Source organism: Triplophysa dalaica, chromosome 20 (assembly GCF_015846415.1).
Source record: "Triplophysa dalaica isolate WHDGS20190420 chromosome 20, ASM1584641v1, whole genome shotgun sequence".
In the NCBI taxonomy this organism is placed as follows: Eukaryota; Metazoa; Chordata; class Actinopteri; order Cypriniformes; family Nemacheilidae; genus Triplophysa; species Triplophysa dalaica.
This window is the reverse complement of record NC_079561.1, coordinates 6,702,900-6,730,747: the sequence shown is the minus strand read 5'-3', so window position 1 is coordinate 6,730,747 and position 27,848 is coordinate 6,702,900. Positions and strand designations below refer to the sequence as shown.

At 41.2% G+C, this 27,848-nt stretch overlaps 3 protein-coding genes across 8 annotated transcripts in view; all 3 read left to right on the top strand.

The window, feature by feature from the left end:
* The window catches only part of arhgef10lb (Rho guanine nucleotide exchange factor (GEF) 10-like b), a 29,007-nt gene extending 23,561 nt beyond the window's left edge, over positions 1 to 5,446 (top strand). For all 4 annotated transcript variants that reach the window (XM_056732758.1, XM_056732759.1, XM_056732757.1 and 1 more), the window contains 7 exons: positions 81 to 167; positions 885 to 1,099; positions 1,339 to 1,496; positions 2,033 to 2,175; positions 3,797 to 3,968; positions 4,120 to 4,242; positions 4,316 to 5,446. In XM_056732758.1, the coding sequence (XP_056588736.1) occupies positions 81 to 167; positions 885 to 1,099; positions 1,339 to 1,496; positions 2,033 to 2,175; positions 3,797 to 3,968; positions 4,120 to 4,242; positions 4,316 to 4,854 (1,437 nt within the window). In that variant the 3' untranslated portion in view covers positions 4,855 to 5,446. The remainder of the gene's footprint in view (positions 1 to 80; positions 168 to 884; positions 1,100 to 1,338; positions 1,497 to 2,032; positions 2,176 to 3,796; positions 3,969 to 4,119; positions 4,243 to 4,315) is intronic.
* Positions 5,447 to 6,288: 842 nt separating this feature from the next.
* igsf21b (immunoglobin superfamily, member 21b) lies at positions 6,289 to 20,051 on the top strand. Of its 3 annotated transcripts, XM_056732311.1 has the most exons (11): positions 6,289 to 8,865; positions 9,212 to 9,311; positions 9,663 to 9,775; positions 10,426 to 10,547; positions 10,926 to 11,044; positions 17,208 to 17,323; positions 17,480 to 17,954; positions 18,435 to 18,535; positions 18,726 to 18,918; positions 19,092 to 19,130; positions 19,231 to 20,051. In XM_056732311.1, exons 3-11 carry the CDS (start codon positions 9,704 to 9,706, stop codon positions 19,305 to 19,307), a joined length of 1,314 nt encoding a protein of 437 aa, XP_056588289.1. In that variant the 5' UTR covers positions 6,289 to 8,865; positions 9,212 to 9,311; positions 9,663 to 9,703; the 3' UTR covers positions 19,308 to 20,051. The 3 variants fall into 3 exon arrangements, with proteins under 3 accessions (XP_056588289.1, XP_056588286.1, XP_056588288.1); XM_056732308.1 differs by lacking the exon at positions 9,212 to 9,311 and having other exon boundaries at positions 6,289 to 7,548; XM_056732310.1 differs by lacking the exon at positions 9,212 to 9,311.
* Positions 20,052 to 20,846: 795 nt separating this feature from the next.
* On the top strand, positions 20,847 to 27,459 carry dhrs3a (dehydrogenase/reductase (SDR family) member 3a). Its single transcript, XM_056733419.1, has 6 exons — positions 20,847 to 21,316; positions 24,057 to 24,200; positions 24,323 to 24,442; positions 26,236 to 26,474; positions 26,585 to 26,710; positions 26,880 to 27,459. Exons 1-6 carry the CDS (start codon positions 21,119 to 21,121, stop codon positions 26,962 to 26,964), a joined length of 912 nt encoding a protein of 303 aa, XP_056589397.1. The 5' UTR covers positions 20,847 to 21,118; the 3' UTR covers positions 26,965 to 27,459.
* Positions 27,460 to 27,848: the final 389 nt, after the last annotated feature.

The window sequence follows — 27,848 nt, the reverse complement described above, 5'->3', positions numbered from 1 at the left end:
GTAATAACTGTAATACATTACAGTGTTGTATGAAGTTGATTCATAATTGCTTGACTATAATCTCCATCTTGTTCTTTCAGTTACAGGCCGGTCTTTATAACCCGGTTCAGTGTGCTCTGCTTGGATTCCCTGCAGCCAGCACATCCTTGCCTCAGGGCTACCTCTGGGTAGGAACACTTTCACACAATGAGAACTTCTCTCTCTTCTTTTAAATATGTCTCCCATTTGGTGGAGGAACACAACATCTCTGAACATCTCTGACGCTCCTGTTGCGGGTCATCTCCTTCGCTTCATCACCTCTGACACGCTCAGATCACCTACTGTAAACATCTGAATTGTCGGCTTCTCACATGTGTATTAGCAAAAGCAATGCATGGCATTTAAGTAGTCAATACTTATTACAGATACTTTTCAAATCACTCCTTTTGAGGAATCTCCAACCTTTGGGTTAGAATTTCATGAAAATATATTTATTTGCATCATCAATATTCAATGCCTCTCAGGCGTTCCGTAATCTTGCTAAATCACTAATCTTACATGAAAATATAATTTTCTATGATTTTTCTTGTTGCTTTCTTCTTTCATAGACTTATCAAACACCTGAGGTTTGTGAGCAAAAGCTCCACAAAACAAACCCACACTTTTAGAATTGTTTGATCGACATTTAAAAGAAAGGGAAAGCAGGATTACAAGTTTCCCGAAAGTCGTTTGAACTGCTCTAGAAACAAACATCAAGTATTCCACATCAAAAGACTTTCTATAAATTATTTATCTCGTGGTAGTTTTTCGCCTGCAGCTTCTCAGAGGGCCACGCCGTTAAATTCAGGCCTTGGATGTCCTGTTTCACATGTTCCTTTCCATTTGTTGTCTCTTCCACGGAGCAGGTGGCAAGCGGGGGCGAGGACTCTCACGGGCAAGTGGAAATTTTCTCTCTTAACAGAGCCACTCCACGCTCGGTGAAGAGTTTCTCTCTCGGTTCTTCTGTGCTTTGTTTGGAGTACATCACAGAGCCCAGTACTGGTGAGGAGCAGGAGGTACAGGCCACTGAAGTTCCATCCAAGATTGGCAACACCATCTGTGTGGGATTACAGGATGGCAAGTGAGTGCATGAGATTGTGTGCTCGAATAGGATTATTTAACTCTGGTCTTGGAGGGCCGGTGTCCTGCGGAGTTAAGCTTTAATATTAATGATTAGAGTTGGAACAAAACTCACCGGCAGGACACCGGTTCTACAGGACTGTAATAATTATGAGCATTTAATTCTTGGTTTCATGTAGACATCCAGATTTTGCCTCGTTCGTAGGGACAAGTTTCTGAATTTGTGTTTGTTTTTATCAGCATTCTAGTTTATGGAAGTGTGGACACTGCTGCTCAGTGTCTTCTAACATTCTGTAACCCAGAGGGCTGTCCGGTTCTGTGCTTGAAACACTCCACCAATTATCTCTTTGCTGGATTAACTAATGGAAAAGTTGCAGTTTACAACAGAAAGAGTGGAGGTAATTTTTCAAAAGTGAGATTTAAATTTTAAGATTAAATTAAATTACATTATTTAATTAAATATTAATATAATCATATATTCATGTGAATTTATTTTAATATTTAATATTACTACAATCATTTTACTTGAATTTCTTAAAATAAACATATGTTATGTTTTAATTTGAATTTATTTTCAAAAATTATTTTCAGTAATTCCTTTATTGTCAATAGAAAGAAACAATGTGACCCTGCTTGTGGAGAAAAAGCTAAAGTCTCAAAATCTAATCTTAAAAAGCATCAACATTTGATTTCAACCATTAATTTCACTATGACTTCAATCTTGAACATGGGTGTACTCAGACAATATTAAAGATGTCATGGTTATATTTTCACACAATGTTCTTTACATTATGTGTGATGAATTGAAATAACACTAAACAGTTAATAGCAAATAAAATAACTTAAGCTGGGTTTTCACAGACTGGGACATAAATGCGTTAATATAAGCCAGTTTCAATAGAATGTCTAGATCGAACATAATTTGTGTTTTCAGATGGGTTATGGGATCCGGACTCGTGCAGATATGTAGTTATTGGGTACGCTCCGGTCCTCAGACTCCTGCAAATAGACGAGTGTGTGTGGGCCAGCTGCGCAAACCAGGTCTCTGTCATCGAGGGCTCCTCTCTCAGGACTCAGGTAGATATATCACACACATTAGCTGCTTCTCCATTGAGAAATGTATTAAAGTTCAAACCCCTCGAATGTGATTCCTTTCCTTTAAAATCATCACCAAATCAAAACTGACAATTCATATTTCATAATCTTTAATTATAATCTGTAAAATGTTCTTACGCTCTGGAGTGACGATCCTTCTCTGATGACAAATTGAGGAGGACATCGGTTGGTTGTTTTATTTCAGAGTTCTATGTTTTGTTTAGCTACAAAGACGACGTGCTAGATGCATTATGCCAGTGCACCTTAAGCCGCACATAAAAGGTATCCTCCCTGTGGAAGCCCAACAGCATGTTAGGGCTCTAGCCTTTGATCACTTCCGACAGCTGAGCCAACCTCTCTATTTTGCCTCGAGGAACACGCCCTCCCTCCTGCCTCCCTGATGCTTAATATCAGGATTAAATTCAACTCTGGAAGTTGAAAGTTTAACTAGAAGATAAGAAGGTCGGCGGATGCGCATATGGACAAGTCAATAGTGGATTACACCTGAATATACAGTATATACGGTTTTAGCAGCAACAACATAAACAAACGCTATGTGCCCCAAACATAACTTCGGGTAGACCTCATGAATCAATAACTGTTTTAATTTTTTATAGAGTCCAATCTTAATATAAATTAGATAAAAAATAAATTGCGATATTAAAACCAAACACAGACTGAAAATTCGGGCCAGGCGGGTGTGTCCCATGAAACCATCTTGGTCAAAGAGAAGAAATGTCTACTGGGAAGGATAGTGTTTTAACATGCACTATACTGACATACATAATTTAACAGTGCGTATAATGGCCTACATTAACATTTGGCATAATTTATTAAACGACAAATGAACAAATAACTTATTCTAATAGAATAATCGTCCTAAATATTGTTTTCTGTAAAAATGATGTATTATGAGGACACAAATGCAATGCAAATCAATGGCAATTTGTAGGTTAAATTGTTTTTATACTATTTTATACATATAAAAATAACATTATATGATAGCTTATGATCTCTTCCTTAGTGGAAATTATACAGTATCTAAGACCTGCCCCTTTTCACCACAATCACACACATGTTGGGTTTTCTATGCTTCATGGGGACCCTCCATAGACATAATGATTTTGTACAGTAAAAACTATATATTCTAACACCCTACCCCTAACCATCACACAAACTTTTCTGCATTTGCATTAAATTAAAAAAACATCATTTAGATTTGATTTATAAGCTTTTTTGTCATGGGGACATAAAGAATGTCCCTACAAGATCAAAATGGTATTGCTAATCTTTGTAGGGACATTTGGTCCCCACACTGTAGGGTGTACCAGCGCGCACACACACACACACAATCTCTGTGCCTATACTGTATTGTAAATATTTTTTTAAACTGTAACTATCCATATTATATTATAATTAAAGTTTCCATGTTGAAATTCTGCATTTAATTATATCAAAAAACTGCTGTAGAGTTTCCTGTAGAGCTTTATTTATTTTTTTACTTGGTTGGTTCTCTGAGAATTCAAGAAAGAGACTTGGTAACATACAATATTTGTTATTGTGCGGTGCATTTACATCACACTCTTTTTTTTGTGACTGTCAGAGTTTTGAAGCTCATCCAGATGCTATGGTTAGTGTGACCCACATGGTACGTGCTGGAGGAGGAGTGTGGATGGCGTTTTCAGAAGGAATATCCCTACGTCTGTTTCACACTGAAACATTGGAGCACCTCCAAGAGATCAACATTTCAACACCCTCCGCATATCTAAGCCCTGGCAAGTCCCACATATGATTATAGTGTGGAAAATCATTTCTTTAGCATGAAAAATGTTAAATTGCATGACACACAGACCTTGAAAGTGTCAAAGCGTTGTTTTTTTCCGCGGTAAGAAGCAGTGACACTGCGTTGCTTTTTCTCACCAGCAGGTCAAAAAACAGTATGTGTTACCAGTCTACTCATATGCCAGGGTCTGTTGTGGGTAGGAACAGCCCAGGGCGTCATTGTCACCCTGCCGATGCCCAAACTAGAAGGCATTCCCAAAATAACAGGTGAGCCACATCCGAAGCAAACAAGGCTTTATTTTTTGTCGCCAAACACAAACTCTCCCATCTTCCCCTACAGGCAAAGGAATGACCTCACTTAATGCTCACAATGGCCCGGTTGAATTTCTAGTTGCCACTTCCAGCATTTTATCCCATGATTTCCTAAAGCGGGATTCTGCCGTGGAAGGTGGGGATCCAAATAGTGAAGGGGAGAATAAGGAGGCGACAGGCTCGTCTCGGGAATCCCTCCAGCAGGTAGATTGCTCTCCGCAGGGAGATGCCAAACCTAAAGGACTGTTGCTACAATACCACCTGCGTTCCACATATCAGCTCCCTGGTAAGCTTTTGACCGCCCGGCCTGAAGACGCCTCTGAGTTTACGCCAGACTCCTTGGAGCACACCCTGGAGGACGGCTCCATCTATGAGCTAAGTGATGACCCGGAGGTTTGGGTCAGGGACCCTGGACCTTCCTCAAAGGAAACAGTGCGGAGGGAGAAGGTTACATCAACCGCTGTTATATCCGGTGGAAAAGGGTTCCGCCGGCTTGCAAACTCATCCAGGTCTCCTGACTCTAATGAGAACACGCTTATGGTTTGGCAGTTACCCATTTCAGTTTGAGGATATAATACACGTTCATCCCTTTACAATGCGTCAGATGTTCTCACAGCAGTGGGGGATTGTCAGATCACCGAAGGACAAATAGACTGTGTGCTCCGTGTTTGGATAGCTTATGAGGAAATACTCACTCCACATAACCGCACCATTCAATATTCATTTTCCATAATAACAGCATGTGCCTAGTATACAATGCACCACAACTAAATATAAAAGAATAATCTCTTCACAATGCCACCGAATGACTAATGCCACCAAATGATCAGATTTCATTGCATGGACGGAATCAGGGTACGTGTTTGTTGTTTTGTGTTTCAGATGTTATACAGAAAATAATCTCTAGGATGTGTGTGAGTATTTGCTGTGATCAAGCTCTCTCTCGTTTAAAGGATAACAGATATTTTTAAGGCGACACCAGGTGCACGGTAACTCCACTGAACATATTTGGAGTCCTAATTTAATGTGTTTTAATGTTATTTGAGTCAAATGTGAATATAGGCAATTCATAATTCAGAAAAGCAAGGTACTTGTTTATCATGATTCTCGATGTCCACAGGGTCACTTTGTTAAAAAATAAATCATTACTATGATTATACTTTCTGCATTCCTGCATTCTTATATTGTACCATTTCTTGTTATTGAAATGCGTTTTGTGTCCCAGTCAACGGTAAATCGTTTTGTGTGTAAAAGATCCACAATAAATGATATTCTGTTGAATCTGAGCATATTTCCAGGCTTTTATCTCTGAGCTGCCACTGCCGGCAATAACCGTAAACACATCAGCAAACGCCGGATTGCGCAGCGCAGCCAGTGTTAAATATATGCAAGTTGTGACTCTTCAGTACGTGGAGAGGTTGCCAAATCACATCTCTGGCAGCCACAGAATGAAACTGACCTGTCAGGATTTATAAGAGGTGTCTGACAGTCACTCATCGTTCTGTGTCATATAGTTGAGGTTTTCTGAGTGCTCATTGAATCTATCAACTTGTGCTGTTCCCATTTCCTCAGAGAAAGAGCTATCAAATAAATGACGGGGTGTATTCATGCTCCAAAAAAGTCAGGCTAATCCAATATTAAATAATCCTGGTACATTTTCTCTTCTGCACCCCTGTCGAGTTTACCTTCAGGGCAGCATTTTTCTATCAAAGTAGTTTATTATGTGGAGCTGTAGATGACATTATGAAGAATCTTATTTAGGATCTGATATCAAGGTTTATAATGAGGGATGCTTATTGCTTTGCATCTAGTGGGAAATGAAGACATTCATTTCGACTAATTGAATGATATGATGAAGATGCTCTTCCTTTTGTATTGTGCCCTGTGTTGATATACCTATGTGTCATGTTTGCTCTTATCCCAGATAGCACAATCCATCGGGCTTACGTCTATTTGACGTCTGCATTTACATCTGCAAGACATCTACAATACATAGTTTGCTCATCTGCAATGAGCAAACTACCAAGATCCGATTGTTCAACTCCATTGTAAACAACTCTTGCTGTATGGAGTAGAGACATGGAGGACGACCAAGACCACCATCAGGAAAGTCCAGACCTTCACAAACAGTTGCCTCAGGAGGATTCTCCAGATACGCTGGCCTGACACCATCAGTAACGCCGACCTTTAGGAAAGGACCCGCCAGCTTCCTGCTGAAGAAGAAATCAGGAAGAGGAGATGGGGATGGATAGGGCACACCCTACGCAAGCCAGCACCTACCGTTACCCGGCAGGCACTGAAATGGAACCCCCACGGAAAGCGGAAGAGAGGCCACCCAAGAAACACCTGGCGACGCGACATTGAGGCCGACACCACCAAGATGGGCTACAACTGGAGTCAGTTAGAAAAAATGGCCCGGGACAGGGGACTCTGGAGAGCTGTTGTTGACCGCCCATATCCTGGCAGGGGTGACGGGCATTAGTTAGTTAGTTAGTTCATCTGCAATACGTCTCGGAGACCCAGAACATCTGTAATTCGTCTGCTAAAGATCTGGAGATCTACTGCGTAAAAACATCTACTAAATATCTTAGAAAGAGCAGCTTTACATCCATTCTAAATCATAAACATCTTACAGACGTCTTCTAGATGTCTACATGACGTCTCACAGCAGGCATCTCCGAAACGTATCGCAGATGAGCAAACTATGTATTGTAGATGTCTTGCGGATGTAAATGCTGACGTCCAATAGACGTAAGACAGATGTGTGCTATCAGGGATAGCATCATAAGACAGCATACGCTCTTTTATTCTTAGTTTTCTTAAAACCTTAATATAGAAGTATACAACTTTTCTTTAGTCAGGTTTTAGTCGTTGTAAATGCGTTATAGTTCAAGGTTATTTATTTACAGAGCGTGGCTACTATAGCCTATATGTTAATATGAGCGCGCGCAGTAGGGTTAATAATCGCACCCGCGCTCCGTTAGGGAGCTGCGCGCTCGCGAGAGAATGAATTCATTCAAATCTGTTGCTTTGGTAATCTCCGCCCGAGCAAAAGCGCGAGGAGACTGTAGTCCGTAGTCTGCTAGGAGAACAAAATGAGACATTACAGTCAGAACTACGACACAATTCTCAACATTATATGGAGGATGACATGACATTCTTGCGCGATCGCGTGATTTTTAAAAGTACCATAAAACAGAGAGATGAGTATGATCGCTTTATCTTTGCTCCTGTGTGCTGATCTGATGGATCTCGTTATAGGTAATTATACTTTCATTCATGTTTGTCGTGGTTGTGTACAGGACGTGAGCGCGCTCAGGTTATATGGACAGCAGCCTGTCAGCTGTGACAGATGTTTGGTTAACAGCTCCGAGTTTGATATGATAAATACTTTTTATGCTTTGGCAAACATTTGTTATGTCCTCAACTTCTCAAGCATCCCTGCTGAAGAAATATAGAAACCTTCACAGAAATTGTGATGTAGAATTGGGTTTTTGTGAAGAACAAACTGTAATGGTCTCTATACTGGTAATGTGATGGGTTCAGTTGGATGTTATGGTGCTACAGCACGAAATTGGGCCCAATACACAATATTAAGGTATAAATGTCTATTTATATTTGAGTGGCAAACAACTGATGGTTCATAAACCATTGGAGTTTTTTTCAGAAGGGATGTCATTTTTCCAGACCACCAAATGTACACCCTGATCATTCTGTTTACATGTTCAGTATATGCATATACATCCGTTCTAACCAATTGATGTATTCAAACAAGTTGGTTTCTGGATTGTTTTTGACTCAGGTACACCTGTCTAATGATTTTGATGGGTGGTTATTTTGAGAATAGAGCTTAATCTTTTGTTCTGACCCATTTTTGGAGGGAGGCCGAGAGGATGCTCTAATAATAATTGAATATCATTTATAGCAGAAAAATAAACACAATAAATATTAATAATGTTGAATAAATACAATATAGAGTAAATAGTATGTTCATTGGTTTTTTTCTCTAATACTTTGAAATAAACAACATTGTGTTGTTTTAGACAGGGTTTTAGTTGAGTAATGACCCATGACCCAACTGATGTCATCGCAAGACTCAATTTATAGTTCTGTAGTTTACCATCCGTGACAGCTTTTTACAACATTATTAGAGTTTAATGTCTCTTTACCATTGCATGGTTACATTAAACAGCCTAACTTAAACATAAACTTACTATTAACTAATTGATGCACATCACCTTTGAAACATCTGAGACAAATGTCACATTTGACCAAATCAAATTTTCTTCACAGGATTATTGCGATCTGAAATGTGCATTTATGTACTTCGGGTCTATACATGATCTCCACTTAAGCCTTCTGTATGATACTCTACTCTAGCTTTTGTTCATCAGTATATGATGGAAAGAAGAACTGACATGGGTGGTCACAGACCTAGACTGCATGCGGAACAGCTGGCAGAATCTCTTGGTCGATGGGGAGAAAAATACCATGGATTAGGGAAAGAAGGAAAAAAGTAATCCATTCGCTGATGTCGCAGTTAAAAATCCTATACGGTGGAGCGGTGGGAATTTGTAGGTCAGTTTGTTTGTGAAGGATTATAGGGCGATTGCCTCCCACACTGATTTCTGCTTGGTACATGGTGACCGTTTGGATGAAATTTTGACACGCAGCAGGACACGGCTTCTTTTTCAAATGGAGGGATTTTATTTAACAATGTATCTAAGGAAACGGCCCCTGGCTCACTTGATAGATGAATGTCATGGCTCAAGAAGATCAAGTGTTCAAAGAATGTTTTCCTTGTGACAGCTATTACATAATACTATGATACGATAAAAATGTTAGATGCAACATATTTTCAATTACATTCTAACAGATGGGTGTTGTTGTAGAGTTGTTGACAGTTTTTTTCGTTTTGTTTAAGTGTCAGAGATGTAACTGGAGTAAAGCAAAGATGCGTCTGACATTGGGAACATTGGTTGAAAATATAGACAACAAATTTCTCTAAATTGGTATTAAGAACGGTACGTTTTTTGTTGTAATAATGGGCAGTACCTGTCGGGTGCCGTGATTAAAGTCAGCTATTTTTTTCCAGTACAGAGATAAAAAGTTAATGAGGACTGAGAAAACTCATATTTTTCCACTCCTCGATATGTCCATTATCATTGGTTTTGAGAATCATGCTTTTGATCTGAAACAACCCTCATTATATTCTATAATTTCGGTCATAGCAGTACGACCTTCTTGGAGGAGGTTTATACGTGGTGCTTCAAAACAACTTAAGGTTTTGGAAATAAAGAGTGTTTAAAGTGACGACCGTATGATCTGAGAACACTCTAATAAAGCATTTAAAAAATGACTGTTCTTTTTTCCAGGTTATTTAACAGTCACCATTGAGCCTCTGCCTCCTGTGGTTATGGGGGACACAGTGACTTTGAAGTGTAATTTCAGGACTGACGGGAACCTACGAGAGATAGTGTGGTTTCGGGTAAGTGGGGACAGAGCTATCTTTGCGTGATATGCTTTTTATAACAGCATACTTGAAAAGGTGTCACTTGTTTCAGTGTACTAGCTGTTATGTGATATTGGTAAAGACGGAAGCTGACAAAAATATATAAATGTATTCAGGATTAAGAGGGTATAGCTCAGTGATTTTAGGACAAGCGATTTTCATCTCACCACAGATTCATGAGTGTGACAGGTTTGATGAACGGGTGGAAGATTCAATTTAAACCCATCAGTTTGCTAAACCATTTTCATGACACGTGGAATCAAACTGTCACATCATTGCCAGCGGTGTGCGTGTTTATTTAATCACTTACAAAATCATAAATGATGAGCTTCACTTCTATTGTATAAACCTCCACAGACGGTGATACGAAAGTCAGACTCTAATATAACAAACACACATAGGCTAGTTAGACATTTTGTTTTTTTTATGGCAGTTAAGTAACAGTTTTATCTCGTAACCTTACATAACAATATTTTTATTCAATTTGACTGTTCTGAAATATGTTAATTATGACAAAAATTCTGAAATACCACATTTTTTATATTGAAGTTGTTCTGTATTTCTATCGATTTATATTTTTACAACCTGCTTTAGTGCATCATTGTATGTTGTCATTTTTGTTGCAGGTGATGGAAGGTGGCACCTCAAAACAGAAAATCTTCACCTATGATGCCATGTATAACACCAATTTTTCTCACATAGAGGACTTCCGCAGGAAAGAAGACCTTGTTTACCAGTCAACCGTCAGGTTATAGTTATATCCAAAAGCTTAGTAAGGGATTATGTCCAGTCAGCCGGTTATTGCAAAACATATCCAGACGTGGTGATCAGGACCTTGCTGCACAGCAGGGAGACCTTGTATCACGCCGAAGGGCTTCATTTTGTGATAACAACCACTTATTACACAGGGGCTTACTACATGAGAAATTGAACAAACAAGATGTATTGAGAAATATTGGATCACTGGATGGTGCGAATGACCAACCAGAAATGAGTGTTCCACATACCTGTGTAATAATAGATGTTATTTGGCTTTTTGGTGTACTTGGATTTCTCATTGCACACACCCTGATATTTACATGACTGTTTTTATATGTTTAGACATATTGTGCCTCTATGTCCCCAGACTCCCTGAGGTGCAAATGGAAGATGACGGACCATATGAATGTCATGTGGGGATCTACGACAGGGCGTCTAGAGAGACGGTGGTGCTGGCGTCTGGGAGCATCACACTTAATGTTATGTGTAGGTTCTTGTGACTTTTCTATTGAAGCTATCTATACAAATAAATAATCAATGAAGTTACTGCTCGGAGCCTTGAAGTTTAGGGTAGCCAAACAACATGTGCTCTGATGCTACTAATATCACGAAACAATTACAATGTGAAAAACAATCAAATGTAAAAATCGAATAATTGTAAATGTAAAAAATACTTTTTAACTATTATTAGTAAAATAAATTGTATTTATTTTAATTACAAAATTTGTATTCTTATTAATAATAAAATAATGGTCATTCAGATGCTCAATATTTTTTGTTGTTGAACAGAATAACAAATATGTGTTCCCTTTCGAGGGAACTCGCACTGCGTCGCCATGGCAACGCTTTGGGGAACGCCTCAGCGTGACCAGCTCTGAGCACGTGTGTCAACATCGTCCAGTAGTGGAACGCTACGTCATAGATGACGTATGGACCAGGAGGTATAAAGCAACATCCGAAATAGTGAACTTCAGCTCTTTTCTTCTCAGCAACGGCTCTGTGTGTAGTGTGTGTTTGTCTAGTTAAAAGAAGCGTGAGTGTGTTCTGTAAAAGAAGTGTGTTTGGTTAGCCAGTTTGCTAACATGTCAGAGAAAAGTTTCAGACATTGTGCTCCTCCTTGTTCGCGTTTTATCACGAGCAATGATACGCATGATCTCTGTGTAGTCTGTCTGGGAGCGGAGCATGCACAGTCAGCGCTCGAGGGAGCTGACTGTGAAGCCTGTGGACTTTTACCACAGCGTACGCTCCGTTCCCGTTCAGCACTATTTGATAAGCACGGCCAGGTGCGAGCTCCGCGTGGTGATGGTCCCGCTTTTGCCGAGGCAGAGCGGAATCTTCGCTCGTGGGGCTCGCAGATGGACGTCAGGGAGGCTGAAGAGACATGCTCCGGCTTCTCTTTACCCTCCGTAGCTTCCACCTCTCTCTCTGCTGAGTCGGGAGCACGCACTGCGGTTTCTCCCGCTCAGAGAGGGAGTCCGGTTCGGCAATGTTCTGCATCTGAGGATGTAGACATAACTGGTATCGAAGCAGGAGAGTTAGATTGTGTTCCCCCTCTTGCTGCTTCGGTTCACGCCGATCTGGTGGAAGTCATGACAGCTGCGGTAGCCCAACTTACAATAGACTGGCCGCAAGATAAACCTAACGCTCGTCCTGAGAATAAGATGGACGAGCGATGTCTCAAGCATAGCACACAACCCTCACGACGCAAACTCCCTTTCTTTTCTGACCTACATCAGGAGGTGTGTAAGTCGTGGCAGCATCCATATACCGCACGAGTATTCACGCCACAGACTTGCATTTATTCTAATGTTCAGGGCTATAAAGAAAGAGGTTACGGGGCGATGCCGAGAATAGAACAGACGCTTGCGAGCTATCTGTCTCCATCCACGGCTTCGTCCCTAAAAGCCCCTACCTTGCCATCAAAGCCATGCAGGGTGACATCGACTTTGATTGGCAAGGCATATGCGGCAGCAGGGCAGTCCGGGGCTTGCTTACACTCTGTGGCACTACTTCAGGCGTATCAAGCAGATGCGCTACGTGAATTGGTCGACACGGGACTGGTGGCGGCGGATGTTTTACAACCCGTCCGTCATGCTTTGGATGTTTCTCTCCGTGATTCTCGTGAGACTGCTCGTTCTTTGGGCCGTTCCATGGGCGCTATGGTAGCCACTGAGAGGCATTTATGGTTGAACCTCTCAGACATGAAACCATCTGACAAAGCATTTCTTCTGGATGCCCCATTGTCCCCTACGGGCCTTTTCGGCAACGCTGTAGACACCGTTGTTGAAAGGTTCGAGGAGGCTAAGAAACAGGCTGCGGCATTTAAACTTTATCTCCCCCGCCGCGGACAAACTCCCCAGGCGGCGGGGCGAGAACAGCCACAGGCGTCCACTAGCTATCGTGAGCGTCAGAAGCAGAGTGTTGCTTCCCGAGCCCCACCCCAGAAGGATGGGGGTTCAGGAAGAAAATATAACCCGCAGCCTTACAAACCTAGGACTGACCTGAGGGCAGTCATTCAGGCGAGAAAAGGGGAAAATAAGAAAAAGTCCTGACAGACTTCCCCCCGAGGAGCGTGCGCTCGCACCTCATTATACGGTGCCCGTTCCTTTGCGGTGTCTCCGGAGGGTTCAGCCGGCTCTGCAAATCGAGGTTTGCCGAGCCGTTGCGGTTCCCGTAATAATATCACCAGAGGCTGGCCCCGAGAGGCTAGTTCCCTTAGTCGACCATTTAGCAGCTTGGAAAAGTCTACCAAATGTGTCAAAATGGGTCCTGCGCACGGTAGAGCAGGGTTACCGGATTCAATTTCAAGTCCGTCCGCCCCGCTTCAACGGAGTTTTGTACACCGAGGTGTGCCCCGAGCAGACTCTGGTGATGGAACAAGAAGTAAAAACTCTCTTGTGCAAGGAGGCAATCGAGTTTGTACACCCTCACGAGAGAAACTCAGGCTTTTACAGCCGGTATTTTACTGTTCCAAAAAAAGACGGGGGATTACGTCCGATTTTAGATCTGCGACATCTAAATCGGGCAGTGCAACGTCTCAAATTCAAGATGTTGACGTTGAGACAGATCGTAGGACAAATCAGATCCGAGGACTGGTTTGTCACGATCGATCTGAAGGACGCGTATTTTCACGTCTCCATTTTTCCTCCCCACAGAAAGTTCCTAAGATTTACGTTGGGGGGAAAGACTTATCAATATCGTGTTCTCCCGTTCGGCCTGGCTCTGTCTCCACGCACGTTCACGAAGTGTGTGGATGCAGCCCTAGCTCCGCTACGCATGAAGAGCATTCGCGTGTTAAATTACATAGACGATTGGCTGATTCTAGCAAAGTCGGAACATCTGGCGGTTCAACATCGAGATGTTGTTCTCGCACATATGAAAGAACTAGGGTTGAGACTGAATACCAAGAAAAGTGTGCTTTCTCCAGTACAGAGAACCACTTTTTTAGGAGTGATATGGGATTCCATCACAATGCAGGCGCTGCTCGCACCTGCTCGTATTGTTGCAATCCTGTCAGCCGTTTGCAGAATAAAGCTAGGCCAATCACTGACTGTAAAGCTTTTTCAGAGATTGTTGGGACTCATGGCAGCTGCGTCCAACATTATTCCCGTCGGCCTGCTGTATATGAGACCTCTACAGTGGTGGCTCAAAACCAAGGGGTTTTCCCCGAGGGGCAACCCGTTGCGCATTATCAAGGTGACACGCAGATGCCTGCACACACTGAGAATGTGGAAAGAACCTTGGTTTGTTTCCCAAGGACCAGTGTTGGGAAGCACTTGTCGGCGCGTTGCACTGACAACCGATGCTTCACTCACAGGTTGGGGAGCTGTTATGGAAGGCCAATGGGGCCAAAACCGATGGGAGAGCCAGTTTCGATCTTGGCACATAAATTGCCTAGAGATGATGGCAGTGTCTCTGGCGTTGACACACTTTCTCCCACAACTCAGAGGCCAACATGTGCTTGTCAGGACAGACAACACAGCTGTGGTCTCATACATAAATCACCAGGGGGGTCTGCGGTCACGGCAACTATACAAGTTGGCACGTCAGATCCTCCTGTGGTCTCAGGGGAAGCTGCTCTCCCTGAGGGCAGTATATATCCCCGGTCACCTGAACCAAGGAGCAGACTTCCTGTCGAGACAGGGGCTCAGGCCCGGGGAATGGAGACTCCACCCAGAGGTGGTGGAGCAGATCTGGATGAGGTTCGGCCAGGCAGAGTTAGACCTCTTTGCAACTCAGGAAAACACGCACTGTCGGCTCTGGTTTTCCCTAACACATCCAGCCCCTCTAGGGCTGGATGCCATGACACAGGTGTGGCCGAGGCTTCACCTGTACGCTTTTCCCCCGATCGCTCTACTCCCGGGAGTTCTGGAAAGGGTGCGCAGGGACGGAGTTCGCCTACTGTTGGTAGCCCCATTCTGGCCGGCCCGAGTATGGTTCTCAGACATCATAGACCTGTTGGAGAACTCTCCATGGGAGATTCCTTTGAGGAGGGATCTCCTCTCTCAAGCGGAGGGTCAAATACATCACCCACGCCCGGAGTTATGGAAACTATGGGTTTGGCCTCTGAGAGGGCTAGCCTCTTAAACACTGGTCTCTCAGCCGAGGCTGTGGAGACCATACTTAATTCCAGAGCTCCTTCTACAAGGAAGCTTTATGCCTTAAAGTGGAGAGTCTTCACTACTTGGTGTTCAGCTCACCGCATGGACCCTGTAAACTGCCCGGTTTCAACAGTGCTTGAGTTCCTGCAAGATCGTTTTGCTGCAGACTTATCCCCATCTACCTTAAAGGTTTATATGGCAGCCATTTCTGCCTTTCATGTTCGGCTAGGGGGCATACCTGTTGGTAGAGACCCCTTGGTTCTACAGTTTCTTCGTGGTGCTCGCAGGTTGAGGCCTGTGAGCCACACTAGGGTACCTACCTGGGACTTGGCTACAGTTCTCGAGGGACTGTCAGCTCCTCCCTTTGAACCGATTGATTCGGTTGCTCTAAAGTTTCTCACTCTTAAGACTGTCTTCCTGTTGGCTATTACTTCTCTCAAGAGAGTGGGAGATCTTCAGGCCTTGTCGGTTTCACCTACGTGCCTTGAATTTGCTCCTGGTTTGGTTAAGGCGTTCCTTTTCCCCTGGGCAGGATACGTGCCTAAGGTTATGGATAATGTATCGAGACCCATTACCTTGCAAGCATTCTGTCCTCCACCTTTCAGGAGCCAGGACCAGGAAAGGTTAAATTTGTCGTGTCCAGTGCGAGCACTGGACTCGTATGTACACAGAACTGCGGCTTGGAGGAAAGCGCAGCAGCTCTTCGTATGTTTTGGTTCACCGAAGAAAGGTCTGTCGGCAACCAAGCAAACCATCAGCAGATGGATAGTTGAGACTATCTCTCTGGCCTATGAGGCCTCTGGCAGACCATCGCCTTTGGATGTCAGAGCTCATTCTACTAGGGGTATGGCGGCCTCCGTAGCCTTAAGGTCGGGGGCGTCTATGCGGGACGTGTGTGATGCGGCAGGCTGGTCCTCTCCGCTCACATTCGTGAGATTCTATAGTTTGGACATGAATCTCACCCCGGGAGCCCAGGTGCTTGTGTCTTCCACGTGACATTTTTGTACACACATACAGGCATTTGGGTGTATGGCGGTTTGGGTATTTCGTTCCCCAAAGCGTTGCCATGGCGACGCAGTGCGAGTTCCCTCGAAAGGGAACGTCTCGGGTTACGTCTGTAACCCTTGTTCCCTGAGAAGGGAACGAGACACTGCGTCACCTTGCCATACTCCCTACATCCCTGTAAGCCTTTTGCTTCGAAGTTTTTCGAGCTGAAGTTCACTATTTCGGATGTTGTTTTATACCTCCTGGTCCATACGTCATCTATGACGTAGCGTTCCACTACTGGACGATGTTGACACACGTGCTCAGAGCTGGTCACGCTGAGGCGTTCCCCAAAGCGTTGCCATGGCGACGCAGTGTCTCGTTCCCTTCTCAGGGAACAAGGGTTACAGACGTAACCCGAGACGTTTTTCTTTAAAGATATAGTTCACCCCCAAAAAAATGAAGCTTTAATCATTTTTTACCCACGAATCATTCAAAACCTTTATATGACTTTCGTCTGTGGAACACAAAAGAAGATATTTTGAGAAATTTTTGATTGGTTGTGTCTATAGAGTGGAAGTCAATAGGGTTTTTTCATTTTTGAGTGAACTATCCCTTCAAATGCCAAACCGGGACAATATTCTAAATATCAAACGCACATCTGTGGTATTTCATGTACCCACATGCCCGAACTCTGAGAATATTCATCAGGGTATTGAAAAAATTCCTTCAGCCTTCACCCGTTATTAATAAGTAACTCCCAAAAGATATACAATATGCCATGACATAAGAATTCAGCAAACGCCTACTTAAGAATGGTATGGAGATTGTACAATGATTATACCCTAAAAAACACATGATTATGCTTTTGAGATATAGATCTTGCAGAACTAATGCGCTTGTTTGCTTATAAAGTAAAATCACATTAAATGAGGATCTACTTGCTTGAGGCACAAATGTTCCCAAGAGGAAAGGACACGAATAATCGCTGTAAATGCTGCACTGCAATCTTTCTGTGCCTTTGAAATACTGTAGTGAGCTTTCAATGTCTTTGTTTTTCATAGCTCCACCAAAATCTATATCCGTTGTAGCAGCGAACCAGCCAGCTCGCTTCAATCGCTACGAAGCTCAAAACTTCACACTGCTTTGCACAGTAACAGGAGGAAAACCAGCCCCTGTGGTTAGTGGATCAATACAATCATTTTTATACAGACAGACATGCACAAATCATAATGCATAATAATGTATTTCATTTATAATTCATTTCATGACCTTAGTTTCTCATGCGGTTTCCTTCGCATTTATTTATGTTCAATTGTGTTGACTCTAAACCCAGGTGTACTTTAAAAGGGATGGAGAACTAATTGAAGTCCAGTCTTCCTCTGAGAAGCTAGAAAGCCGAGGCATGCTAGCAGCCAAAAACAACCAACCCCTTATCAGCAGAGAACTGGACGATACAAAGATCCAGAAGTCTCTTTCTTTTCTGGGCCCATACAGCGAACCAGTGCGTCTGGATAAGGACAGGTCCCAGCGCAGCTCCACGTCTGGAGCTCCTGTTCAAGAGGAACCCAGTCCTACCACTGAGGTCATCCCAGAAACTGTGATCAGTAGAGAGTTCCCCCGCTGGGTGCTGAGCACAAGTCCATTGTATTTCTTCAACCAAACGCAGTCTGAACTTCATGATGGCACTTTGGAGATCCAAGCCGAGCTTACCTGGCACCTGAACCCACAGCTGGATAATGAAGCTCTGTTTAGCTGTGAAGTCAATCACCCTGCCCTTTCAATGCCAATGAAGGCAGAGGTTACACTGTGTGAGTGTCCGAACAGTCACTGAAGAGGTCTAGTTTAATGTGTATGGACTATATAATAAAAAACTGAAAATTAAGTGCATTGTAAAGTATTTTGTATTTAGTAAACTATATATTGTATGATGCAGAGGGACGTCATTGAATACTTTGAAAGGATAGGTTACCCAAAGATACAAATTCCGACATCATTTATTCACCCTCATATTATTCGAAACCTGTATATGACTTTCTTCTTTGAAACACGAAAGAAGATATTTTGAGAAACGTCTGTGGTTTTTTGTCAATGGGGGTCAGTGTTGTTTGGTTACCAGCATTCTTCAAGATATCTTTGGTGTTATGCCGAAGAAAGAAAGTCATAGGGGTTGAAATGACATGAGAATGAATTATGAGAGATTTTTAATATTGGGTTAAATTAAACACTTTAATCACACATTCTCCCGTAACACTTTGACAACAACTTGTGTTTTTCACTGTGTTTTCAAGCTGCTCCAAAAGGACCGAAACTCTCTATGACGCCAAACAAAGCAAAAGTGGGAGACACGGTCCGCATCAAATTGGACGGATTTCAAATGGGATCCAAAACGGTATTATCATTTTACAAAGTTTCTAGAATATTAAAGTAGAAAAAATCAAATATGTCATCTTTTAGAAATGTTGTTAAGCTAAAATAATTGTGCTCATGATGTTTAAAGTGTGAATGATGAAATATTTATAAATATAACACCTAGTCAGATTAAGCGAATTGTAATTATTTGTTTTCTCTATGTGTTGTAGAATGAAGTGTTTCCCGAGCCTCTGTTCACATGGACACGTGTGGGAGGACCCCTGCTGGATGGAAGTGAAGAGAGATTTGGGAAAGTGCTGGTTCTGGAAAGAGTCCCAGCTGAGCTCAACGGCTCAATGTATCGTTGCACAGTCCAAAACCCTTTGGGATCAACCAACACGCACACCCGCCTCATAGTGTTCGGTCAGTGCTTGACGCACTTACATATGCTTCATAGTGTTTGGTCTTTGGTTAGGTAGTGCATGCTTTAAATAACTGAATTTCCTTCTAATGCTCACAGATTGTCATGTGTGTGTTTGTTTGGTTTTGTCTTTATTTATATTTTTATGGTGTCTAAATAAAATCTGTTTGAACAGAAAATCCAAGGATCAAGAAGGAGACCAAACATCTAAACTGTAGGTCTCTTTTGCAAATAGTAAAACATTTTATACACATGCTCCAATATCCTACAGTGTTCTAGATAATCTCTCACAATAACTGTTGAACTTTTTTCAGTTGGCAAATCTGACGGAGCCATTCTTGGACCCTCACTGATGATGTCGCTCTTATCCTTGACCCTGGATTTAACATGAGCATAATGGGATGCCCTTTCTTATACTGTCAGCTCTGTTGCCATCTATCTCGCAGTCTTGCAGCAACCTCCAAGAAAGAGATTGCAAGAGACGTGTTTTCAGAATGAGAACAATGAGATCATCCCACCCGACCAACCCCATCATGTGACCACGCGTCGGCTCGGTTTATTTTACACCTGTTTTATCACAATAATGGAGACATATTTATGCATTGAATTTTTTCCACGGGGCAAGTACAGCTGTGTTGCAGACAAGGATTAAAGCGATGGAATGGGTTAATCCACACACTGATAATCCTGGACGAATATTACAGCTTTCATCATCATAAACAGTTTTGTAATGTATTTCATTAATGTGGGTGCTTAGAATACCCGAGCTTTTGAGTGCAGTGACTAACTGTCTTTCTGTGATGAAGCTGATACAGAAAGTGGAGAATCAGCTTCAACTACTGCATACGACCTCTAGATGACAGTGTAGATCTTCAGACCAAACACATTTTTTTTATCTAAAACATTTTTGATTGGTGTACACTGAGATGTTCCTCTGATGTGTTACGTAATACTTTAAAGTGCAATGGCATTTTTTTCAGAGAACACAAAGTACGCAATAAACAAGGTGTGTTCACTTTTAAATGCCCAATTCTTGTTAAATCACTTTATTTTATTTATGAAAAATCCATTTAGAAGGTTTATTATTTATTTTGAAAATGAATATCCCTGCTGAGAAAAACAATAGAACCCTGCTAAAAAATACCCTGCTGAAAAAACAAAACAATAAAAACCATCAAAGAAGTTATAATGGTTTTTAAGGGATTTGTATTGCTTTTAATGGAACCTGTGATACTACTGGTATATGATGGAATCTATTGGTGGGATAGTGCGCAAAAACACTACAAAAAAAATATTTTGTAATGGTTTTATTGGAAAAAGTTATTGAGTTGTAATGGTAATGAAAAATCATTAGAATTTCTGTGATCTTTCTATAGTTTTTTTTCAGGAGGTAATAGAAACCCAATAGACATTGTTGCATAAATTCTCATGGTTTCCATAAAAATACTATATGAACTATTCCATTAAAAATTAAAAAGTAAAAATGTACTTTGGAAAAATTATCAATATGACGTCAGTGCTTTACTGTGGTTTAACAAATGGAAAAGGATTAATAAAGTCTGCAGATATCGTGTCACCTAAACAGAATTTAACTTTAAATTTAAGTTATTTAACTAATTTTATATGTGAGTTAATGTACGTTATTTTGCAGTGAAAAGTCTCGCAGATGCACATTATGGATTCAGTCAGTATTGGTCACATTATAATTTGGACATTCACCTCATACTTAAGACTTTCTCATAAATGTTGAATAAATGTTTCTCTCAAGTCTTCATAACAGAAGCCTGTCCCGCCTCTTGAGATAAAGCGCCCATAGGACTCGCTATTTCTTATACTATTCTCAATGCGTCATGCATTTTAATATGAGTGAGAGGGTTTGAGAGAGAACGAGAGTGGGTGAGCGAGAGAGAGAGAGAGAGAGATAGAGAGAGAGAAAGAGACTTGTGTCAGTTCTTCATTCGTAGGTGAAACACGGGGCACTTGGTCATTCTCATGGACCTCCTCTGTTAAATCGGCGCACTTTAAGGGACCGCGTATTGCTCAACAGACCAGGGGAACCGTGCGCGTATCCAATTCCCATTAAAGTTTGTCAGATTACTCCAACGTGCCTTCTTGACAGCTCACTAGTTAGAAATACTTTCCCATCAGTTTGTTTTTAACAGCGTGTTTTATCGCAAAAACACTTTGGACTATTTTAAAGTCATGATGGAGTTGAAGGTGCTGGGATGCGCAATGCTTTTTCCTCTCCAGATTTTTGTGTGCGTATTGAGGGCGGCAGTGCGCCTCTTGATGCGCCAGAAGCGCAGAGATCTGGGCGCTGATGTGGTGCTCATCACCGGTGGTGGAAGAGGAATCGGTCGTCACCTGGCTAAAGAGTTTGCCAAGCAAGGGGCGAAAAAGGTACAGTTTCTGCCTGCAGTATTGCGCGCAGTGCAGTTATTACAATGTTATAATTATGAATTTCAGAGCTGTCATTATGATGATAGTTATTAGCTTATGTATTTCTCTTCCTTGCTGTCGAATTTATTCTTTATGTCAGAATCAGTGTCTTTGTAATTGCCAGGTAAGAGTATCCAATATTGCAAACAGATTCTGAATTTTAAACTTTCCTCTACTGTTTCAATTTTGGCTTTAATATATTGTTAAAAGAGACGATCTACTTCAAAAGTAAGTGTTCTCTCTTACCTGCACATACTGCGAGTGTTGACTCTCATGGTGCATTTGCTGTTATGTTTCAGATTTGTATTATTTTAGGATATATTCTGCTAAATTAATAAGTTTAAAATGTTAGGGAAAGGAATACGCCTTTTGTGTCTAAAAAGATATTCCAGAGAAAGTGATTGAACCGTTTATTTGATCACGTCATGCGTTATTGAGAATCATGAGATCATTTTGCGTTTACATGATTATTTCTGCGTAATGACTACGTAAATATACTTCAATGCAATCGAGTTTGCATATCGGTGCGCAGATCTATTTTGTACATAGGCTACAGTGAGTGAACTGAAGGTATAGTGACCCACGGGTGCCCTCATCTTTCATGTTTCTCCTTGTATTCTCTTCACTGGCCACACAAACACAGGTGTTTCCTAAGCCTTTATGCCTTTACAAATGCCCAACAATGGACTGCTGACAGGCAATGCGAACTGTTTTGTTGAACTCAAATCATGTGTGACTCTTTAACCTTCAAGGGAAGTTCATACTTCCCTGTCGAGAGTGCAGGAAAAGTCACATTTTGTTATTATTTCATGTTTTGATATTTTTTGGTGAGACATAAACCTGATTACACCACCCCCCTCCAGGCACACCCACCACAACAACACAAGAGAGAGCATCAAGTGACAGAAATAGCATCTTAACTTAAGTAGGGTGTGTGTGTGAAAGAGAGAGAGTGAATGTCTATGTGCGTGAGTGAGTGTGTTTGTGCGCTCAACATGTGTAGGTGTGTGAATGGATCAATTGCAAGGGGGTGTAGTAGGCAGAAAAGCACCTTGCAGATTGGTTACCACAACCAAGTTCATTGGCAGGTCAGCCAGCTTTTGCTGGACTGATGATGTCATTTGTGTTATTGTGTGGGCTGCTTACTGCTGACTCTCAGAGGAAAAGTCAAAGGCTCGAGCCGAGAACAAGTATGGGTGCGTGCGTGTGTGTATGAAAGTTAAGTCAAGCATGTGCAGGTTAGGAATAGCCCCTCATTCATCATCATCTAATATGTAATAAATTACACTTTTGTCATTGTGAGAGGGGTTGAAAGGCAATTTCTAAATCCTGTGCTCATCTGTTTAATCTTTCTCTGTTTCTAAACAATGACCAGATCAAAGCGTTGTATTTGAATAATAATAACAAAAGGGATAGTTCACCCATAAATATAAATTCTGCTGTCAATTATTCACCCTGTATGACATCACCTGTATGACTGTCTTTCATCTGTCGAACAAATAAGATGATTTTTTGAGAAATATGAGGAATGTCTCAGAGGTTTTGTGTCCAACCAAAAGGCGATGTTAGTAGTTTTTCCAACGTTCTTCAAATGATCTTCTTTTGTGTTCTGCCGAAAAAAAGTCAAAGGTTTTGAATGACATGAGGGTGAGTGAATGCGGCAAGAATTTTTGGGCGAACTAACCCTTGAAGTCCTAGGACCTGTATGTATAAGTGTAAAGCGTAGATTATAAAGCGCTTAAAAGCTATTGAAGGGAAGGTAAAGGTATAGATGCTGGCAGTCCATACTCCCAGCTGGGCTTTGTCCCATATGTGACCCCACTGGGCCAGCACTAATGAGGGGGCGTTATGCTGCCCCTGTTTCCCGGTGGCTCTGTTGCTTGAACTTTTACTGATAATGGAAACTCACTATGTGCTGTTTGTGACATTGGCGGGACATGAGTCACGCTGTATGTCACTCAGCACATGAGAAGGCACATCTGTTGCCTGCTTGCCCTTGTCCACTCTCTCTTTTTCTCTTTTTCTGACATCAAGCACAATGCCTCAGAGGTTCTCATGAGTTTAATACATCTTTTATAATTCTCATAATCTGTGATGATGTTTTATATTTATAAAGAACAAATATGTGAGTTAAGTTTCTCACACACTGTGTTCCTCAAATAAATTATATAATATATTAATAGCTTGCATGCAGTCTAGCTATCTTGAATAAATATGTCTGTCAAACACATAAAAAAATTAAATAAAAGCCTTGGAAATTGTTTAAAATTGAATTGATTCCTGGGGCCAGAGTGTATGACGTATGTGTGTGTGTTTGTTTATGAGGTAGATAAAGCTTGACGGAAAAGGCAGGGAAGGACTTGTGCTTGTATTCATTACCTCTCGCTGACCTTGCTGAGTAATGGATCTAATGCAGAGAGTTAACAAGAGTCCACAGCCTGACCCGGTGCTTTATCACTCTCGCTCGCTCTCCCTAAACCTCTTGTAGAATGATAAGAAATACTTAATTCAATAAACTCGTTCATGAACCTGCACATCAATGTGTAGCAATCATAACAACAGACCTGGCCAGTTATAACACTAACTTGGAAGCATCTGTACCTCTCAATGCAAAACATTCCTCATGTTGCATTTGCCCTATTCTATTGTCAAAGTTTATCACGACTTTAACAGTAAAACAATCATGTCTTTCTTTCCTCAGGTGATTTTGTGGGGCCGTACTGAGAAATGTCTAAAAGAGACGTGTGACGAGATCTCTATGACTGGAACAGAGTGTTATTATTTTGTCTGTGACGTGGGAAACCGAGAGGAGGTGTACCAGCAGGCTAAGGTGCTCAGGGAAAAGGTACACTCACACACTAGACATCTCTCTCTGTCTCTCTGTCTCTCTCTCAGTTTAAAATATTTAAAGGTAATTTAAGCCAGATAGTCAAGTGTAGTCTAAGTATATTCAATGTGGTCTCACAGGTTGGGGACGTCACCGTTCTTGTGAATAACGCAGCTGTTGTCCATGGGAAAAGTTTAATGGACAGTGATGATGATGCACTTTTGAAAACTCAGCACATAAACACACTCGGGCAGTTCTGGGTAAGAAACATAATAGATTCAATCCTTCAATCGCTTTTTTATGTTTTACCCAACTGTCAATTTATTATAGCTGTGATTACGTTACAAGAATTCTAAATATTCATTTGAGTTTTTTTGTTACTCAACATGGAAACTCATCTGTACTTCTTGGAAGCGTTCCTCATCATTTAAATCTGTTTTTGCCAAAAGAGAAAAAGTAAAAGCACATTCCTCACATAGAACAGTCAGACATAAAATACAAGAGAGAACCGTAAACAAACTTCAAATAATGGTCTTTAATGAGGTGCTTTAAGCTCATTTCAGGGAATAGTAAAAGTTAAATAAATCTTGAAATCTTTATAGAGAAAATCTTTAGAGCACATACAAACAGCTATATGAGAATTAGAAGAGGTTATCTGATGCTTGAGATGCACACACTGACAATCACTATTATCAATTGTTGCTCTCATTTTAAACATGCTTTCTGAATGCTAATTTTAAATAAAGAGTTCTGCAAAGAAGCCTATTCTTTTAGGGTCATCTGACAGATCAAACACTGAATGTGGGCTCACATCTGAACCATCAAACATGCCTGTTCATTTTCACCACGGGTAGGGTGACCAGATTGAGACAGAGGCTTTTAAGTACATGTACAGAAACATGCCTCATAAAACAAGGATACTTCAAGTTTATTTTATTAAATATACTTAAGTTCAAGTTTATTTTAAGAGTACTTCATGTGGTGAGTATACTAATATCAACACACTTGTAGTATATCTATAAATGTGTTTTCTCAGTGTGCTACTTGAGACTTCTGTATATTTGCCAACTTTTTAATTTATAAGTGTGTACTTTAAAGTATACGTAAAAGGGCAGTTCACCCCGAAAAGATTCTGTCATCATTTACTCACACTCGAGTTGTTTCGATGAACACAGAGAAAGATATTTGGAAGAATGCTTGTAACCAAACAGTTCTTGGCTACCATTGACTACCATAGTAGGAAAAGATACAAAGGTAGTCAAAAGTGCTTTCTACATTCTTCAACAGAACAAAGAAATGTATAATGTATTATATTTGTATTATATAATGTATTAATTTTCTTTCTATGGTAGTCAATGGTGGCCATTTTTGGGTGAAATGTTTCTTTAAGTGCAACAGTAGTAAACTTTGAGTCCAGAACTGCTTCAAAACTATTTTTCATTTTAATGCAACTGTACTACAAGTAAACATATATATATATATATATATATATATATATATATATATTTCTATTTATTTTATACTACTATTCATTATATTATCCAAGTATGCTTCTTTTTTTATGAACTTAACATCCTACTGATAGTTTACTTTTTTATATTATTTTGCACTTTCAATATACCGCAATATGCAATACTGTATTGTTTCTCTTAAAATATACCTTATGTAAACCAGTATTTATGTTGTAAGTTTTAAATAGTAGAAATAGTATTTATTAATAAAAAGTATACTACTAGCACTTATAACAACATAAAAGAGACTTAAAAAACAGTGTTGAATAAAACCTCTTGTCTTCGGCCTGTGGGCACTAGCACAAGCAAACATTTGCTGACCTGCTTAAAGCTTCTATGCTTTTATATAACTGGCAATAAAAATGCTTTGTCAGAACTCTGGTCACCCTAACCTCAGGCATTCTAGAAAAAAATCTTAGACAAGGATCACATTTTTAAACCATAGTTGCTCACGACCTGATTGTTATTGTTGGATTTCCAACAATATGATAGTAGGGGGTAACTGAGAGAACAATGTATAATTGTTTCTGTCTCCCCCACAGACCACAAAAGCATTTCTGCCTCGTATGCTGGAGCTGCGGAACGGCCACGTGGTCTGCATTAACTCCATTCTCTCCCTCTCCTCCATCCCTGGAGCCATCGACTACTGCATGTCCAAAGCCTCGTCTTACGCTTTCATGGAAAGCCTGACACTGGGCCTGTTGGACTGCCCTGGTGTGGGCTGCACTACAGTTTTACCCTTCCATACTGACACAGAGATGTTCCAGGGCATGAGAGTTAGGTAATGAGCTCATTCTGACCTCTATTGCGGCTCTTGATAAGAAGTTGGAATTTTACGCAATCCATCAATGACGACAAACATGCATTTGTTTTTGAATTCTTCTGATGCAGGTTTCCTAAACTGTTTCCTCCTCTGAATCCTGAGATGGTGGCTCAGCGCACTGTAGATGCCGTGAGGACCGAAACAGCTTTTGTTGTCCTGCCTTGGACCATGCACTTTCTTGTCATCCTTAAAAGGTGAGGTTGCTGGATTTCAGCTCTGCAGAAACAACACACGCGGTGAGGGTCCGAGACCACCCGTGAAAATGTTAACAGTACTTGAGTGAAAAGTCCAATTCGACAAATTTACTTGAATCTAGGAACTTCTCAGGTTCTTTTCTCAAGTTTAACTAAATTTTCTTTGCAGTCTTCTGCCCCAGTCTGCCCTGGAAGAGATCCACAAGTTCTCAGGAAGCTACACCTGCATGAAGACATTCAAAGGACGGACTTAATCCAAGGGAGAAGCTTGAATGTAAAAATTCCTCAATGCAATTTTTTTCACGCAAATCCAGCACTATGTCCAGGAACATCCAACAAGCTGTTGCTGTGTGCATGCATAAAAGACAGTGTAAGGGTCACTGGAAACAACGCATCTAGATTGCTTGTTTCCCCAAGCACTATTATGCCAGTGTGTCCTACGTGGATGTAATTGGATTTGGCTTTCTGATACTGGACTGCACACAAGCATGTAGGAGAAAGCATTCCTTGGATATTGCGATAAAAACAAACTTTGGAGCACAGACTGTTACAGAAGAAATGATTGATCAGTTTGGGGTTCTTGTATGGGTTGCCCAAGGTTTACTGTATGTTTTATAGATATCCACTGATTTTAAGAACATTTTTGTAACGCGAGGCAACACGATTTGGCTCTCCGACTTGTCTTAAGTCATTCCAGCATGTCTATCTTCATATTATTGTCAACTTTAAATAAACAGTATTTGATCTTTAAAAAACCCCAGCGAGTGTTATTTTGTGGGCGTTCATGTGGGTTAGAAAACATGGAAGTGTCAGTCCCTGGCAGCGTGCTTGTTTTGTCTCTGCCAAAACTCACAGGCATTTCATGGTCAGCATTCCATCGCTGCGGGCCAGCCAATCGTGAGCTCATTGTGCACTAGGCAGGGTTGTCATAACACTAACTCCGTTTAACAGGAAAGCACACTGCCGATGGGTAAGCCACTGGAAGACAAATAGGCAAATTGTGATTTTGTCACTCTAGAAGTCCTCCATTTTCATCCGATCTGTCACTGACATCTGAGCTAGTGATATACGTAGATTTTATTGAAGGCAAAATGTTGAGTGCTCAGTTATGAGTAATAAAACCCTCTAAATAAATACA